The sequence below is a fragment of the Corvus moneduloides genome, chromosome 3 (assembly GCF_009650955.1).
Source record: "Corvus moneduloides isolate bCorMon1 chromosome 3, bCorMon1.pri, whole genome shotgun sequence".
Lineage (NCBI taxonomy): Eukaryota > Metazoa > Chordata > Aves > Passeriformes > Corvidae > Corvus > Corvus moneduloides.
Genome location: NC_045478.1, coordinates 106534923 through 106553574, shown reverse-complemented (window position 1 = coordinate 106553574; position 18652 = coordinate 106534923). Strand labels below are relative to the sequence as shown.

General features: G+C 40.8%; 2 protein-coding genes across 9 annotated transcripts in view; one reads left to right on the top strand and one right to left on the bottom strand.

Moving 5' to 3' along the window:
* The window catches only part of ALK (ALK receptor tyrosine kinase), a 313122-nt gene extending 311511 nt beyond the window's left edge, over positions 1-1611 (top strand). The window contains 1 exon segment of the mRNA XM_032103223.1: positions 786-1611. The gene's annotated coding sequence lies outside the window, so the exon portion shown is untranslated.
* A 2421-nt stretch (positions 1612-4032) lies between these two features.
* CLIP4 (CAP-Gly domain containing linker protein family member 4) overlaps positions 4033-18652 on the bottom strand; it is a 32749-nt gene continuing 18129 nt past the window's right edge. For 7 of the 8 annotated variants that reach the window (XM_032103230.1, XM_032103224.1, XM_032103226.1 and 4 more), the window contains 9 exons: positions 18198-18333; positions 17336-17476; positions 13709-13792; positions 10850-10990; positions 10298-10426; positions 8193-8316; positions 7354-7418; positions 6625-6697; positions 4033-5976 (listed from right to left, as the gene is read on the bottom strand). In XM_032103230.1, the coding sequence (XP_031959121.1) occupies positions 5655-5976; positions 6625-6697; positions 7354-7418; positions 8193-8316; positions 10298-10426; positions 10850-10990; positions 13709-13792; positions 17336-17476; positions 18198-18333 (1215 nt within the window). In that variant the 3' untranslated portion in view covers positions 4033-5654. Of the gene's footprint in view, positions 5977-6620; positions 6698-7353; positions 7419-8192; positions 8317-10297; positions 10427-10849; positions 10991-13708; positions 13793-17335; positions 17477-18197; positions 18334-18652 lie in introns of those variants that run through there. The other variant, XM_032103232.1, reaches the window with a different exon arrangement.

Sequence of the window (18652 nt, the reverse complement as noted above, 5' to 3'; positions counted from 1 at the left end):
CAGCACTGGCAATTGCTTTTAAGTAAGCTTCCCTCTTGTGTCTCCAGTGCAAAATGCTTTGCTGTGGGTTCTTTAGTGGTTTGGATTTTTTGGTTGGTTGGGTTTTGGGGTTTGTTCATATTGTTTTGGTTTTGTTTAATCTCTCCCTCTTAACTCTTGGAATTCAGAAATATATTTTGGGCTTATTTTTAATGTTAAAACTACACCATCTCAGAGTTCTTCCACAGCAAGCATTTAGTTTGGTACCCCTGTGTGCTGTCCAAGCACAGTACCCCAGGTTGCAAAAATTGTTCTGTAAATACTGGTGCTAATCAAATCTTCTCACTTACTTAGAAACAAGGGCTGGAGCATTTACCTGTCCTCTTTCTAAGGAAATGAAGACTACCATTAATTGCTTGGACCAAAGGGTGCTCTGTTACTTGTGTGCAGGCTGCACTTGCCATGAGCATTCTGTCCAGTCATGAACCAGAAACTTTTAATTTCTGTGTCTGGGATGATTCGCCTGTTTAGTACTCAGAGCTACAGGGACCAGAAAGGATTTAAGTCACCATGGGTTCACCAGACCAAAGCACTCTGTAAATCCCAAATTCCTTTATCAAACCCCTCCATGCTAGGAGAAAAATCCAAGTTATTTTAACCCTCTTACCCATTTTTGTCTATGATTTATTTTTTAAATTATAGTTTATTGACACACCGTGTGTTTTTTAAGGAACTTGTTTTTAAGACTGTTAATCTTTTGTGTTGGTAATAACGATGTTCTGATTTATGTCTTCCTCATTCTACAGTGGAAAAGCAGGAAGCAGTATGATCTACAGGATGTAAAGCACAACTGGGAAAAACCCTGTGCCACCCCTCTTATGCTGTGAAAATGGCTTATTTCCATGTGGATGTTACCTGGTTTCCTATAGAAGATAAGTAGTTTCTGATTCCATGAGCTGCTGGAGGTAAACTAGGTTCGGATGCCTGTCTCTCTGCCGTTCCAGTTGTCCCTTTTTGCCACTGAACCATGTGCCTGGGAATGAAGCGAGGCAGGAGCGTGGGTGGTTGTGCTTCCCCGAGCCGCAGTGAGGGAGCGGGGTGGGAGAGGAGCCTGGCCACAGCGGGAGGAGGTGCAGGGAGCACGGGTGGGAAGCCGCAGGGCCGCCTTGCTGTGGGAGCGTGGGTGCTGCGGGGGCCCTGGCCGGGTGCTGCGGGAGCAGCCGCGGCACCAGAGGCAGGGCTGGCACGGGCAGGGACGGGCCCGCTCCGCATGTCTGCTCCCGGTACTGCGGGATGAGAACCTGGACGTGGAAATAGCATCAAACAGCCTTCCACAGCAGCAAAGACATCGCCCTTTGTCTGTCCCACACTTAAAGCCATCACAGGGAAACGTCCCACGCGTCCCCATCTGGCTTCTTTTAGTACCGAGCTTCATTATAGGAGTGTCAGTCTCATGTACAGCCGTTTATGCAACATTGTTTATAAAGGAAGGGCCTGTGCACTTCAGGGATACTATGACGAAAAATACTAATATATGGTCATTGAGTATTTTGTATTGAATAGTGTATTTGTATTGTAAACAAGTGTAGTGAACCACAAGGCATGAAGACAAATAAAGTGACAGTAGCTGGCTTTCTCCGTGTTGGGCTGTGCAATGATTGGATCAACATCCGAGGGAGGTCTCTGGACATCCATTTTTACTTGGCAAAGTTGCAGAAGTATTAAGGTGATGAACACCCAAAGGAGCAGATCTGGTGGTACCCTGAGCCACCCTTTGGGCTCTCAGCAGCTGTTCCAGACGTCTTTGCATTGCAAATGTCATACACCAAGTTTCTTACAGGGAAAGGTGCCATTCCTTCTGTCACAAACCACCAAGGCTGGCTTTTACCCACAGCAAACTGGCTGGTATAAAAAGAGAACAAAGGATAGGGTTAAAGAGAGCATTTGGATGTTTTCCCTTAATGCCTATATCTAAGACAACCTTTGAGTCTGGACTGTGGATAGGTCTACCTATAAGCTGTATTTTAATACAGTGGAGTGACAGTATTGAATCTTGTGACAGTTCTAGGAAGAATCAGCTCCTGCCCTGAAACGCTCACTTTTTATCCCCTCCCTGTATCAATCCTATGGCCCAGGTAGCTCCATTCTCAAGAAATGGTCCTTGAAATTAGGACTGACTTACCATAAACTTTCTCCTTCACATGCTCATTCTACTGCAGGATAGTGCTGTGGTTTTGTTAACAAGACTTTTCCCAGAAGCACCTCTCCCCTCCCTCTATTTCCTCCACTCTTTGGTTCCTTCCTCCTCTTAACTTAAAAAGGAGCTCTCCTATGCTCTTCCAGGAGCAGGGCTGGTCAGCAGCCAGCCACCACAGCCTGGTTCGGATCTGGCACTGACTGGCAATCTCTGCTCTAATTCCCCTTTCTTCTAGAGTTGTCTGTCTGCAGCGAGGCAGGGAAAAGGATGCAGGTGTTTCAGTTGCCACCTGGTCCTTGACAAGGCTTCTGCAAACACTGAGCTCTGAAAAAGCCATGACAGAAATGCTGGATTTGCCATCTCTCACAGGTAACAGAGCTAACTTGTCAGAGGAACCAGGCTATGTCTTGCAGGTCTGCAGAGCCAAGTGTGGATCTGTGTGCCTCAGATGTTGCTGACCAGCAGCACTCTCAAAGCACAGGCTCCCTGCCCAGAAAACCATTGACCATCTGCAAAACAGTCACTGAGTCCAGTTGAGCTGAATTTCTAGAAATTAATTCCCCATCCTCAGACACCTCAAGAAAGTTCTCATCCTCCTGTGACATGCACCTGTGGTCTCTCCAGCCAGTGTTCAAGAAAAATTGAAAGATTTAATTGCCAAGAGCACTGAGGAAGGCCATTTTCTTTAACTGGACCTGAGACATGCTATGGGACAAGGACTGGCCTCAGAGTCTGCACAGGCAGCACAGTATTGCTGGGGACTATCTGTTTATTTATTTATAAACTACAGATAATATTTTATTTATGTAGTTTATCAGGACTTTGAGATCATTTGGCTTTTTTTCTAACCAGTCAGGGGCTGTGACAGTACAGTCCTCTGCACAGCACCTAATTTCAAACTTCACTGCCACTTATTTTCAGAATTTTTTTGATACAGTGTCCTCCTGCAAGAGTTGGAGTTAAGGATTATGGCAACTTACCTTGGATTTAGGCAGGCACAAATCCCTTCCCATCCCCACCTTGAAGAGAGCCCTCAGTAATCCTTTCTGGAATGGACTGATTTATTTCTGTTTCAGACAGCATAAATTTACAGTGCTTCTTGCTTCCTGGCAGAAGATCCTGAGAGCTACTGAAACAGCTCTGTCTTGTAAGTCAGATCTGCTTCTCTAAGCTGCAGTGCTTGAGCCAATTACAGCCAGAGCGTCCAGGAGAGATGTGCTGCTGGCTGAAGCTGAAATGGAAGGTAGAGCACAATACACCAGTGCCAAATGGTATCTCTGCCCTCTCCTGCACCCATCAGGCAGGTTCAATGAAGTCCTGCAGCACTCACTAGGCCCAGGCCACCAAGACCCTACTTCCAGCTGACCTGCCTGGAGCTACAGAGCTGGGGAAGGTGCAGCCTGACACCCCTGCAGGAAAAACAAGCTCCCAGTGAATCATCTGTGCAAGACAGACCACACAGAAGTGGTGTGACTCTAACAAGCTGGCCCAGCTTGCTGCCTCACCCACACACTCGTTCCCATACCTACCTCCTGGAGAACTCCAGCTATCTCTCAGATAAAGCAGTGCCACCCATTCCATCTGGTCAGGCAGGAAAAAGAGCATTCCTGATGATGAGTATCTCCTCACAGGAACTCCACTGCTCGCCCAGGTGCACCAGGCTGTGCCAGAACGTGCTGTGCAAACGCTTTGTTTGGAACTGGCACTTCTGTGCTGAAGAGCCAGGAGAGAGAAAAGCTTCTGGTTCACAGCTGGCAGTTGCTGTTCCATGCTGAACCTCCTGCACTTCATTTGAAGAGAAGGAGAAACATATCCTTCTGTACATTCTGTAAGGACCCCGTGAAAATTCTTTGTGGTCTATTATTTAACAGGGTTTTATTTTATTAATACCAGCAAGAAACAGATATTAGACAAAGTAAAGTTGTACATCACTATCTGTGTCTCTAAATATAAAGCATTACTTTTTTTTTTTTTTACACATTCAAAATTTACAGCTTTTATATTCAATTAAAAATTCCCTTAAGTTAGAGTACAATATGCATTATTTTATTTTAAATACAGATCAGGAAAAATAGCTACAGCAACATTTAAAAGACGGTTACAGCAGCAGGATTCTGTCTAAAAATAGGATATTACTATTTAAAGTGTCACTTCTTCAAGTAGGCAAGAGCAAGCAGATCATTTGAGAGTAAAATGACTGTTCTGGAACACAAACCCAACCAGTTAAGATAATGTTTACATATGCTGAGCAATTAAAATACATTCTATGTTTAAAACATGGACAAAAGATTAGCTGTTTTAAAAGGCTGATACGCAACTGATGTCACATGAAGGCCAATTACAGTGTTGTACCTAAAACTATCCTTAATTTATCATAAAACTCTCACAAAAAAATTTATACTGGAAACTGTTCCAAAGCAAACAAAAAGAAACATGTATCACAAACTAATCAAAAAATGGCAACAGCTTGCTTGAAAACCCTGTATCTGTGCCATACCACTGGCAGGAATTACCTTGCTGTATTTATACACACTTAATATTTATGATGAGGGTATTACATATTCCACTCTGGGTTTATTTGCATTTTACAACTGCAATACTCATTGCCTGCAGCATCCCAGACTAAAAAAATAGTCACTAAAAATGAGGGAAAGATCTCCAGGAGAGTGCAAAGTGCGTTATTTTAAAGAGTGCATCTCATATGTAGCTCCTTCTACAAATGCAGAACAAAAGGTGCTTATTACTGTACAGACTGACATGCAGCATATTTGTGCTTTTTAAAGGCTTTTTATTTAATTGCTGCTCTTCACTAAGAGAGGGGCAAATCCTTGTATTTATCAGCCCTTTTGTATTATGGAGAGGAGAAGAGGAGGGGGAAAGAAGAGGAGGGATCTGAATGATAAAATGCAAAAATAAGAACTGTTTGAAAAAGGTAGGAAGGGGGTTGTCTCTGTTTTTTTAATCCTCCTTTCTTATTGCTAGCAGCTGGTATTGGAATTGACAAAGTGCCCAGGAACCAGGCTAACATCACCCATCAAACACCTCTGCTGTCAAAAGCAGGCAATGCACAAACATTTCCAGTTCATTATTACATGGAGAAAAACCTTTAAATACTGCATGAACCACACAGGAACTTTAGAGAACACTGCAGACACTCGGTTCTCCAACTGGAACGGTTTTCAAATGATGCAGCATCTTAAACCCAAGATGCTTCTGTAATAACCTTCCAGGCAAGGGTCGATAAAGTAAGAGAAACTCAACAGTGGTTTTACTCCTTAACATAACTGAACTCTTTTTTATCTCTTTTATATATATATTTTTATATAAAATATATATATTATATACACACACATACATATATACTTATATATGTAAAATGCAAATGCAGATTTAACGATTTCAAAGTAAGTTTGCATTCTAGGCGGGGTTGTTTTGTGCTTTCAAATACTCATTCCCCACCCTATGAGCACACTGTGGCTCAGCAAATATCATCCACCAGCTTGGCCCCATTAATCCCACGGTAGGTGACCCTGCTGGGCCGCACCAGGACGCCATGGTTCAGCTTGCAGGTGAAGTAGCGCTTTTCCCCCACGGAGCCATCGTTCTTTCCCTTGGCACTGCGGAGCTCCAGCCCCAGCCAGATCCCTGGGGCAAAGTCTGTGGGACCAATGTACCTGATGGTCCCCATTTCATTGGAGCTGGTCAGGAGAACCTGGGAGCCTTCGTGCAGCTTCACGGGCCCCTCAGAGGGAGCTGTAGTGCTGCTGCTCCAGCTGCGCCGCAACACCGAGCTCTTGGATCTAGTGAGAAAAGAAAGGGAACAGAAAAAGTCTTGTCTTTTTTTGTCTAAAAAACATCCAGGGCAAATCTGTAATTCAGGGAAGTGCATGGGGAAAAAAACCACCCTCAAATCCCTTTTTAGAAACACCGGGTTCGATCTCATGTCACTAACAAACCATGAAATAACAGTAACAGGCTGCTACACTCGCTAGTCTGAAGTATTGGAAAAGCAATTTCTTTCACCTGATGCTAGGATCTACAATATTTACAGCAGGTGATAGTATTGGTTAATTAAGCCATACAAAATATTTTATTTGGGGCCTAAAACAGTTTAACCAAAACAACTTTTAACATACAAGTGTCAGTCAGGATCACCAGGACAAAGTGAAGTCCTCTAACAAGAGCCTCTGAACCTCACCCAGATGTGTGAAAATACAAGAATTTGGAGAATATGCAGTGATGAATGATTGGAAAACAACTTTAATGTCAACCTGGCTGTACTCTAGGACTGTACTCCTGGATGCCCATGGAAAAGTAGTCCATTTTGGAAGGAAAAAAAAGAGCATATAAAGGTCTAGATATCCTACATGCATGAAGGGTTTTTTTGAGCAAGAAACAGCAAAGCTAACAGCCAGCTCACCCAAGCACTTGAAACTTGTAACACTCACCTAACAAAGGCATTTCTTCTGTTTATCTCCTTTTGTGAAGATGCAGAAGTGGTGCTTAGACTGCGTCTAAAACCTACGTGGAAAGATGAATAAGCTGTGTAGGACTTCTTCAAGAAAAAAAAACCCTTATGAACACATATTCTTTGTGTTTTCTTTTATACTGCTTCCACTACAGTTGCTGCACATTCTCCTCTCTAATTTGGAAGTTAAATGATGAAACTCCTCATGAAAGTATATACCCATAATATGTTTGGAATTTCAGAGGGGACAGAAATTAAATTAAACAAACCAAACAAGGTAATTTGAAGCAGTCTTCTCATTAAAAGCTTAAGTAGAGGAAAACAACTACTTCAAATACCTCACACAAGTTTTAGCAATTTCATAGGGACATTGCCCTACTGATCCCTTCATCAATCTTAATTTGTATTAAGGAGCAGGTTCCATTTCCCTTTCTCTCTGATTAGAATGCAATATAGTAATAATGGAAGACTGCCAACAATCATAACTGACATAACTCTTTCTGCCAGTAGAAACAGCATTAAGAACAATAGAGCACTCCACAGCTCCTTCTGCAGGCTACATTTTTAGGAAGGGAGCAGCCAGACTTTTGGCTGGCATTTGGCATCCCTGAAAATTTCTTGTGCTTTTGGAGAAGTTGGCTTAGTGCAGAAGGTTTTGGCTGCAGAGCAGGGCCTGCCTCACCCAAATCCCAGTGTCTCACACTCCTACCTGGAAAAGTGTGAGTTCCTTTACTCCACGAACTTTCTGTGAGAGAATCCAGAGAACCCGTTAGTCTGAAAAGCAATAACACAATAAAGTCATTTCAACTCAACTCTGAACAAACCTACTGGCTTCTCATCAAATATTGATGAAGTTTTGATCCTTTCCTTCTCCATCTGCCCCCAAAAGACACCAACATTCCTGCTGCACTCAGGCTGGTATGCAAGAAGTGCCTGGAGCAAATCAGTGTATTTGAGTTATTTGCCTCTCTTACTCACTGAGACAGCAGGTATACTTCTGAGATAAGTTCTAACAGTTTGCCTGAACTGGCTTATTCAGAGAAATAAAAGCAAGAACATGTCTGGCAGCATAACTACACACAAATACAGGAGGAAAGAGCACAGAATTGCTTGGATGCTCTTCCTGAAACCTAAGAAAGAGACTACAAGCAAGTGGTGCATGCTTTGGATACTCTGTGCAGTTAGCTGGGATAAGAAGAGCATTTCCAGTCATGTCCAAGGGCAATTTCCTTTTATAATTGAATTTAGCAGAACACATCAAGATTGGGTCATGAAAGTAAGGTTTAATGGACACAAACTATCAGAGGCCCTGGAATAAAAATACTTCAGGTAGCTGCAAGAGAAACAGGGGGAGGTGCATTTCCAGTTTTATACTCTGCTTTCAAAAAGTTGATCTAAAACCACCAGGTTTTTAATGGAGGTTATAAACTTCCATTTGCAGAAGAAAACATTTGTATCTTCCGTATCTGCTCAAAATTTTGTTTCACGTTGGAAATGTATTAAGAAGTAATTTGGCAACCCAAACATTACAGGAAATTCAGTGCTCACCTCTGCACACGAGATGGGGGTGCAAATATGCCATATCTGGGAAGGCAACTGAAGTACTGCACTCCTCCCACAGAGCCATCATTCTTCCCATGAGGCTTGTCCAATTCAATTCCACACCAGAATCCTACGTTGCAAAACAGTAAAATCAGGGCATTTTCAACAAAACACTACAGGCTTTTCTTCATCTAGACCACTGGCACAACTGGCATTCACCCACATCAAACAAAACAGTTTCTAGTCAGAAAATGTCCAGATGTTAACAGTAAATATGTATATTATAAAATAGCTACCTATTCAATTATGCACAAATTATACCCTAATAAAGATAATTATCTCAGCATTTTTATATGCTTTCAATAAAATTATTGACACTTTAATTAATACAAAAAAGGTAAAACATTTGAGGACTATGTAGCTGTATGTATATATATACATACTAAAGTCAAATAGAATATTACTGAACTTAACTGGCTATTGGACAACAAGGAGACAGGAAAGAGCAGCACTGCTGTTGCACGCTTCCCTCTTTAGTCCTCTGACCACATGGTTTATGCCTCATCTGAGATCATCAACAGTAAAATTAAAGTTTTGATATTAATTCATTCTTTCTCTCCATCCAGCAAGTTATAATTAATACAAATCACAAGGCTGGTTGTGTGATGTCAAGAGAAGGGTGTAAGAATTGGAACTGGCCATCAATTAATCTCATACAGAACACTGAATAGGCAGCAAGATGTTAATGAGCTTGATCATTCATAACCCGTGATAAATGTGAGCTAATTACATAAAGGTGCTAAATTTCATACTCCATTAGTAGTCCTTAAGCTATCCATCCCCAGAAGATTCAGAATTTAATTCAAGTCACTTGGTACTAAGGCACTGGATAAAACGGTAATTCTAATTATCAGCTCAAGAAACTCAGGAATGACAGCTTATGAATTAGAAGGGCTCAGTATATCAGAAGTTCTCTGCTTCCCATTTTTAGAATTAAATAAAGATCTGCATTGCAGCAAAAGGAACAAACCTTGGATAAGTTCCAGAGCTTTGATACACATTAGAATTGAAATACTTAAACATGCATCTGTTAGGTTTTCTATAAATTACTGGGCTAGCAAATGGTGATGATTTGTCATCTTTCCATCCTCACTTCTTACAATAGCATGCTTTCCTCCAAAAAATTATGTTCCTGATTTAAAGCAGAGAGGGAGGAGACTTAACATTGCCAAACAGCTTTCTGATTTCACAGTTGTCAGTGCATTTGGGAAACAGTCCTTTTCTCACTGATCACTTTGTCAGCAACAACACAAGAAGTGATGACATTTAAGTGTCCCTCAGGTAACTGCAGTACCTGAGCAAGGACTGCCTACAGTGAAACTGGGGAACTGGAAACTGGGCAGGGATGAAACAAGTACAGCGCTTGTACCACAATCTTGCATCCCGACGGCGTTTTTTAAATCCTGATGCCACCCAGTGTCACGACGGAGTATTGCCAATCACCAATCACACAGAGCTCACCCAAACCAGGTACTCACAGCAACACCTACCAACTGCTTCTGCATTACTCTTGCAATAAGATTATAGATAGGGCCATAGAGAAAATAAATTTGGTTACAACGAAGGATTCAGAAATTAACTTCCACCATGTAGAACAATGGCTGCCTTTGACAGCACTTGGCTTCACTGCAAAGTGTTTTTTAGCAAGGGGAAGGGAGAAGCGGAGAGAGAGGGAGGGAGAGGGAGGAAGAGGGAGGGAGGGAGAGGGAGGGAGAGGGAGGGAGAGGGAGGGAGAGGGAGGGAGAGGGAGGGAGAGGGAGGGAGAGGGAGGGAGAGGGAGGGAGAGGGAGGGAGAGGGAGGGAGAGGGAGGGAGAGGGAGGGAGAGGGAGGGAGAGGGAGGGAGAGGGAGGGAGAGGGAGGGAGAGGGAGGGAGAGGGAGGGAGAGGGAGGGAGAGGGAGGGAGAGGGAGGGAGAGGGAACTTGGAAACAAACCAATTTAAATTTAGAAATTTTTTTGAAGGAGTGAGGGAAAAGATGGGTTTCTCTTCACATGCTTGCATATAAGCTATTCCATACTCATCTGACAATATACACAGAGCATTGCACATACCTGGTGCAAATTTTGTTGTCCCACAAAATCTAACAATGCCTGTTCTCTGCCCCACCACCAGTACTCTGTCTCCAACCTGGATTTCTCCATCAAGAGCATTTTTCCTCGTGGTTGGGGAGCTATACAGCCCTGGCCAAGAGAAGAACAAGATCTGAAATTAGTGACATTAAATCTTTAAGAAAGCTTTCAATAGCAAGCCAACTGACTAGTGAACAGAGTATTTACCTCTAACACAGTGTACCTTCAACACATGGCAACACAAATTTTGCTTAGACAAAGATTTGCTTTGTGCCAGCCTGAAAACTGGACTACAGCCTTTTCTCTGCTCTGAAAAGGTACAGTGACCAACTATAGAAACACTTTTCATCTTGAAGATGTTATAAAAAAATCTTTCTAAAAGTTGCCAAACTTAGGCTTATGATTAAACTACTTCACAAGTGTCTTTCTGAAACTAGCTCAGATTCTGAAACAACACAAGAAGTTCTACATAAGTACTCAATGCAGCAGTGAACTCCCCCCTGTGAAAATACACCTCAATACAACAGACCATACCAGCACTCATCTTAGATGAGGCAGAAGACACTCGAGTCAGGGCCTTTTTACTGCTGCTCGTTGAGTTCCGCTTCTTGGAGTAATTCCGTTTGCCTTCCAAGGAGGTAGTAGAAGAGGAAGAGCTGCTGTACCCAGGCAAACCTAAAGACATAAATGGAAGTTGTCCTTCAGGGATCATATCTTGGAAAAGGATAGATTAGGCAGAAAGGAAAGCTTTTGTAAATATGGAAGTTGTCTGCTCTCCATGGAGGGCAGAATACCAAGTAAAGAGCCAAAGCCAGAACTTGTTACACAGCGTTTGCACAAACACCTGTCAGGAATGACAGGAGTGCAAGTGACCCTGCTGTGGGAATATGGTGATAGAAGAGGTCTCCAAAAGCCCGTCTTTATACTCTATGAAGTTCATCTGAACAGTCCCAAGCATATTTATTAAAATACATGAGCGAGCTTTAGTAACAAGAGATCATACCACCAGCCTTTCAGCATCCAGCCTACTACAGATTTGATGAGAAGTGGAAGGAAGGTGATATTATGTGAGTGAATTATTGCCTGGATTAAAGCCTACTATATTCCATTACAAACTGTAATATTAAAACCCGTACTATAAAACTAGAATGGGAAATAAATCACTTTTATCTCCATTTGCAAACCCTAAACTGTCCAATAAGACTTATGTTCATCTTTCCTGCCTCCTTTTCAAGGCTCTTCCTCTTCTCCCCTTTCCTAACTGCTTTTGCCCAAAATGAGGCAGGGTATAGCAAGACACATCTATGCCTCAGCTTATCAATGTGAAAAATTAAGATAATATTGCTTATCAAACTTTCCAGACTTTTGAGAGGCTTAATCCATTAGTTTTTGCAAACAGCTTGATAACAACGCAGGGTTAGTTTATTCAATGTCAATTAGTCCTCCAATTTTGCAAAACAGTAAAGAACTGAGGAAGGCAAATGCAGTGGGGGTCCAAACAAAAGCTGAGGACAGAAATCTGAAGGCTCTGAGATACTCTCTGCAGCTATGCTACAATGAAGAAAATGCAAATTACTGCCTGAATGGTGACTAACAGGTAAACTTTGGCTCCATGTCCAAGGTATAAATACATGTGTGCGTTTGCAAACACATGCTACAAGTCCATCCTTAGAAGCCAGTCCAGGGACAGATTCACGGGAGCTCAGACCACCATTTTTACAGGAATGCAACAAAAACTGCTCCAATTCCACCTGTCATCAAGATACTTCATTTTGTGGGAAATCACAGGGTGGGAGAAGGAAGAGCAGAAAGGACTTCAGCAGGTCCAATAATTGATTCCTCTTCCTCCAGGCAAAACAATTATTTGTTATAACACTCCTGACAGATGAGTATTTGGCCTGTTCTTAAAAACCTCCCATCAGGGAGATCTCAAGATTTTCTCAATAGTGTATTTCGCCACATAATTATCTCCAATGTTACAGGGGTTTTCCCCTTAATATAAAACCTCAATCACCACTGGTTTAGATCAAGGTTTTTTACTCCCACCACACATGCAGAGTGAGTTATACTATTCCTTTTATCCCAAAGCTTCCAGTTTTATGCCTTTCATCTTCTGTCTTTTTAATCACACAATCACAAATTTCAAGTCTTTACTCCTAAGTCATGTTTTATACATCTAGTTATTGTCGTGTCTTTTCTGAATTCTCTCTGAATTCACAACTATTCACTCACAGGAGATATGAAAAGATGCTTTTCTTCACAGACCTGCTGGAGCAAGTCCAAAGGAGGCCATGAAGATGTTTAGAGGGATGGAGCACCTCTCCTACATGGAAAGGCTGAGAGAGTTGGGGTTGGTCAGCCCCAGAGAGGCCTTACTGTGGCCCTTCAGTGCATGATGGGGGCCTACAAGAAAGATGGACAGACTTTGCACACGTGCATGCAGTGATAGTACAAGGGGTAGAGGCTTCAAACTGACAGAGAGGAGGTTTAGATCAGATATCAGGAAGAAATTCTTTACTGTGAGGGTGGGAGGCACTGAACAGCTTGCCCAGAGAAGCTGTGGATGCCCCTCGATGATCTTTAAGGTCCCTTCCAACTTAAACTATTCTGTGATTCTATGACTTAAAGAAGGCATATCCAAATTCACACTTCAAATTATTTCACAGAAATACTGTTTTTACCAACACTTATGATTTTATAGACAAAACTTCAAAGGAGACACGACTTTTAACGTTTGTTCAAGACAGCTGAAAGTGAGGTCCCTTCGTGTTTCAAGTTCAGCAAAGTACTGCTGTAGTAGAAGTTGTTATCCAATTGTGAAACTAGATAATTGCAGAGAATGATTCACATGCAAAAGGCACTCTTTAAAAGCCAGTTTCATTTTTCATGTTTGAAGCCTGCTATGGTGAGTCTGCCATGATACAAGGCCAAGACTGTTAAGCACTGTTAGATGGTAACACCTTATTACAGAAGCATGAACATACAGATAGAGAAGAGAAAAAAATGCCAACAGAATATTAAAATCTAGGCAGCAACAATTCAGGGCAAAAGGTCTCTCTCAGACACCTCAGCTGGTAATTCTGCAGATCCCCTGCAAGATCATTTATTAAGAGCCAGCTTTAAGGGCTCGTCCATGTTCTTGCCCAAGTATTCAGACAGAAGTGGTTACCAAAGCAACACAGAATGCCAGCCAAACATCCACACAAATTACTTTGCTCCTAGAAAACTAAATGCCTACAGCCTGCTTGGGACTTGAATATAATATAAACAAGCAAGGCAACTTTTTTCTATAGTGTAGATACAGGGCTTTTACAGAGGTAGGGCAGCAGTAACAGTGCCATACACAGAATTTTTCTTAAGATGTTAAAAAAAAATTAAAAATTAGTTCATTACCATCTTTTGCGGGTACAGTTTTTCCCCTGTTAGCAGTCATGAAGTTGTTTTCAGAAGCATTGTCTCTTTTTGCCATATTTAGGCCTATAAAAATAATAGACACAATTAAATATATACATCCTAACAAATAATAATTTTACAGGAAAGTCATGTACAAAAACAATTTGACAGATTTGCAGATTACTGGATGCATAGAAAAATTGATAAAACCGTACAATTCCTTAGACACTTGATAAATGGGTAAAACGAGACTGCAGAATTGTTTTGATGGATAAGCACAGATATTAAACCCCTTAACACACTAAACCAGTCCAAACTATCTTGCCAAACAATAAACAAATGGCCTACAAAATACTAATGTTTATACTGAAGGAGTTTTATTTAAATCTTTCAAACATTCATACCTGTAACATTCACTTTTATAGTACTTAAGATCTACTATTCACCAGGACTAATTTCACAATTTCTGCCGTAAAAGATTACACATCAAGGTTTTGAGAGAGATTTGAGATCAGATCTTCATTCAGACTACAAATAGTGATGTAAGCATGCCAATATGATTTTTAAGAGCCTAACTCTCAGAGCAGCAATGTTGTGGTATGTGTAGCAACTCGTACTCCCACCTAAATTACAATTTGCAAAAAGTCATTTTGCATTTCTGACAGTTTCCTACCCTAACTCAATGAAGAACAAACTTATCTATGATTTACCCACTCCCTGTCATGAAAGAAAAATCACATCTTTTATATTTATTTATGTATTAAAATACCAATTTATAGACATAAAGGTATACAGATTATTTCTAGACTTTAATTCCTTGCAAATTCTCCAGGAATATCTTAGTAAATGGAACCTCATTAAATTGAAACACTTAACTGGTATCACAGCCAATTGGAAATTACGTTAATGGCTCAAGAATAAATGTTGTGGTGAGGATCTTTTTTATAGAGTATGTAAAGAGTAGAAACTGCCATGGTACATCAGATCACTGTAATCCCTCCACAGCTACACACAGTGTCCTTCCAGTACCACCCTCTCATCTTAATTCAGCCACAGGGACTGAACTAGTTTGCAAGGGTAGCGTATTTACCAAAATTTTATGGCTTAGCCATTAAGGCACCAGATCAAAAATCTAGTGTTTGTGATTGATAACACATTTCTTAATTTTATCTCAATAATCCTCTTCCTAGAAACTTGGAAAAGATCTTTTCTCTTTAATCTGATGGATTATTCAAATCCAGTAGAACCTAATAAAATTTCAAAACCCCTACACAATATTATAAATATATTTTACTTTGCACCTTATAGCCTTATCTACAAAAAGCGTATTAATTTTTCTTGAATCATTACTATAGGAACCCAGAGTGCCAAGAATATTTCTCTGCCTGTTTTTAAGGGTTCTTACCCCCCTGAACAACACTGTTTTAACCTCCAACCTTGGAAAGAATTACCAACAGTCAGACAAGAGCTAGAAAATACAGTGGTGTGAATTAGGTGATAGATTACTGTGTAAGATTGTCACAGGGTGAAAATTTAGAGGTTTTGGGCTTCTCTTTGTAGTAAATAGGTAAGAGTAAAAAATACCAAAATAGAGGATTCTTGTTGTTCTCTAACCTTCTTCTCCTCCTTCTACTACTCCATGTTCTGCAGTAAAAGTAGTTTGGAATGATTGGATAGAGAATTCCACAGTTCCTAGATGTGTTACTGAATAATTGGTAGGAAAGTGAAAATAATGTAGATTTTTAGTAACTATTGGTTAAAATATCTTTAAAAGACTGTGTAAATCTTGATAATTAGAGACTTCACTCCTGCTTTTCTGTGCTCTGTGCTGTACCTGGGTCACGCTAGTGGCTCTGTTCCTCTGATAAGACTTAATAAACAACTATCTGGAAGCATTGAAACTCCAGGAAAAGCCTCAGTTTATCTTTGAAACTCCTCGCAAGGACTTTTAGAAAACTCTCTCCCATCAGGAGGGACTTGATTTATGGCACAGTTCAGTGTCAATTACAAACCAGTGCATCGCAGGAAGAGAGTTTAAAGGAAAGAAATGTGACCTGATGATGCACATAAACACTGCCAACTAATGTTCTGCCTCTGCAGCGTTGTCCTTCCCCCCCTCCAGCCAGCCAATCAGCGAGGCATGTTAATTCCCATGGACCTTTGGGTGCAAGGACTCCCTGCAAGCAGCAGCTTCCAGACACATCCAGTGGATGTAAACTCTCCTGGGTAGATGCTGCTTAACTCACTCTGATTTCTACCTTAAAGCAAGGTATCAAATGTTTAAATTTTACAGAGACACAAATGTATTTTTGTGACAGAAAAGGTGGTTTATGCCCAAACTGCCTGGAAGGAAGCTGTCTGTGACAAAGGAAAAGTCCCTCCCATTATAGTTTAATGGGTTACAAACAGTTCACAACAAAGTGAATCAAACAGTGGAAAATACTTAACAGAAGTCATCAGCTTGGATCTGCTCCTGAGCAATACTCCCAACAAACTGCTTATCCCAAGAAGCTTTTTATGCAAGATACCCATTTATAAATAGCTTGAATTTTGTGCTAATTGTAAATACAGACACTTAAAACTTACTCCCCCCTCATCTATGCAGAAAAGAGTTACATAAGTCATCCAAAAAGCTGTCAAAATGCATCTTTTCCTGGCATCAGTCTGGTGCATTGTTTCTATACCCTGCATATTACTGGTGTTTTAGGGTACTTGGGTAAACTCAACGAGAATATGTGTTATCTTCCATCCCTTAAAGCTGTGCTGCCTTAGTGTGAGTCACCTAAACAGGGCTCAAAAGGCAAAAGAAATGCTAATGAAATATTTAATCACATTATTACATAGGCAGCCAAACACGGAGGGGGCCAGATTTTGCATGGCCAGCACTGCACACAGCAGGGAAGAGCCAGTTCTCCAAACAACTTGGAACCTGAACAGTCAGAAAACATGAATCTTTCACTCCACAGGGAGGGAATTCACACAGAAGGATTAAGTAATTTGAGCAAATTACTAAGAAACTAAACCAGAGCCAGAGACTGAGCCCATAACTCCCATCAGTAGACTGAGGCCTTATTACAAGGAAAACCTCTCTCTTCTAAATTGGCATTGGTTTTACTCAGATAATTTAATTAGCAGATAAAACACAATGAGTTAAATAGTTCCTTGATCGTGTTGCCAGAAAATAAATCTCTTCAATTTATAGACATAAAGGTATACAGATTATTTCTAGACTTTAATTCCTTGCAAATTCTCCAGGAATATCTTAGTAAATGGAACCTCATTAAATTGAAACACTTAACTGGTATCACAGCCAATTAGAAATTACGTTAATGGCTCAAGAATAAATGTTGTGGTGAGGATCTTTTTTATAGAGTGTGTAAAGAGTAGAAACTGCCATAGTACATCAGATCACTGTAATCCCTCCACAGCTATACACAGTGTCCTTCCAGTACCATTTCACAGGCCAGTGAACTTCTAACCACGAGAACACGGAGTTAATAAAGACCTTATCACCTTCTCATCTCAAGTTATGAACTAATTCCAAACAAGTATTTTAATACCAAGATTTACTAATACTTAAAGATTAGTATCTCTCCATCCTGTGTCAACATGCAAGAAAATACTCACCAGAATTCACTTTGGAAGTTACGTGTGTCACATCTACTTTCTTGGATTTGACCAAAGGTGAAGACCGCACAGAAGAGCTTCGTACAGAGCTTTTTTTGTGCTCAGAAGCCTTGCTTATTTTGGAAAGGGGTGCAAAGATACCTGGAGAGAAAATTGTATGTGCCAACAAAGAACTGTGGATAATGTTAATGCAACAATACTTTCCATCTACTATCTCTCACAGCAATTAATTTAGGGGTTATTTTTCAGCCCCAATCATAGCTTGCTATGCTGACAAAGCACTTGCAGGGTAGGAAGGACAAACTCAAATGAACAGTGAAACCAAAATTCTTATCAAGCAACTTGAACAGAGTAAGTTGGAAGAAGTCAGTAAGACTATCAATTAGAATCTCCTTTTTGTCCTATCAGTAACATTCAGTCTCCACGGCTACAAAACACAGGAACTTTGTATGTCCTGTGTGTCCGTGGCACATCAATTAAAATACCTCAAGCTCAAAGTTAGAAAACAACTACAAGCATGAGTATCTTACCAAGGAAGACAAAGCACATAAAGGAACATGGCTATTACTGTTACAATACAAACAAGAAGTTTCAACAGTATAGGTGAAAAACCAGGAAATCTCACAGTTTCAAGGAAACAACCAGAAATTTCCACTGCTTGGTTTTTTCAGTGGTTTTGTAAATTATTGGAGCCAAAACAGTAGGAACAGCTAAAAGAACCAATAAATCAAACAAAGCACTACAAAGACAAGCAACAGAATGTGCTACCTCTTTTTATCCTCCCTGAAGGTTCCTATCTTCCAGTACTCTTTAAAAGTTGGGGAGTTTAAAAATTTAAGAAAAAAGACAATAAAAGCTGTACCGCGTTTTGGTGCACACTTGAAGTACTGGACTTTTCCAACACTTCCATTGTTCTTTCCTTCTGGTTCATCCAGCTCTACACCAGCCCACTGGCCACTGGCAAATTCTGTTGTGCCACAAAATCTTAAGGTACCAACCTACGAGAAAAATCAACACAGAATGGGTTTGTTAAACAAGTTTTGTTCATGAGAAAATAGTATAGACTATGAAAGAGACAGCAAGTCATCTCCAAGCTTTTAATCACAAAAATACAAACATCATTTCCCTCACATTCCTACCTTTCAACACCACTCAATACATTTTCCAAATCGTCTTAGTCCTTCTGTATTTTGCATTAAACACCAGCCATGGTTATGGACAGATCTCACCACAGACAAGAATTAGACAGTCAGAACCGCTGTAAACATAGCTCTACGTCAGCAAGGTACAGAAGCACACGACCAATGAGAGGTTTTA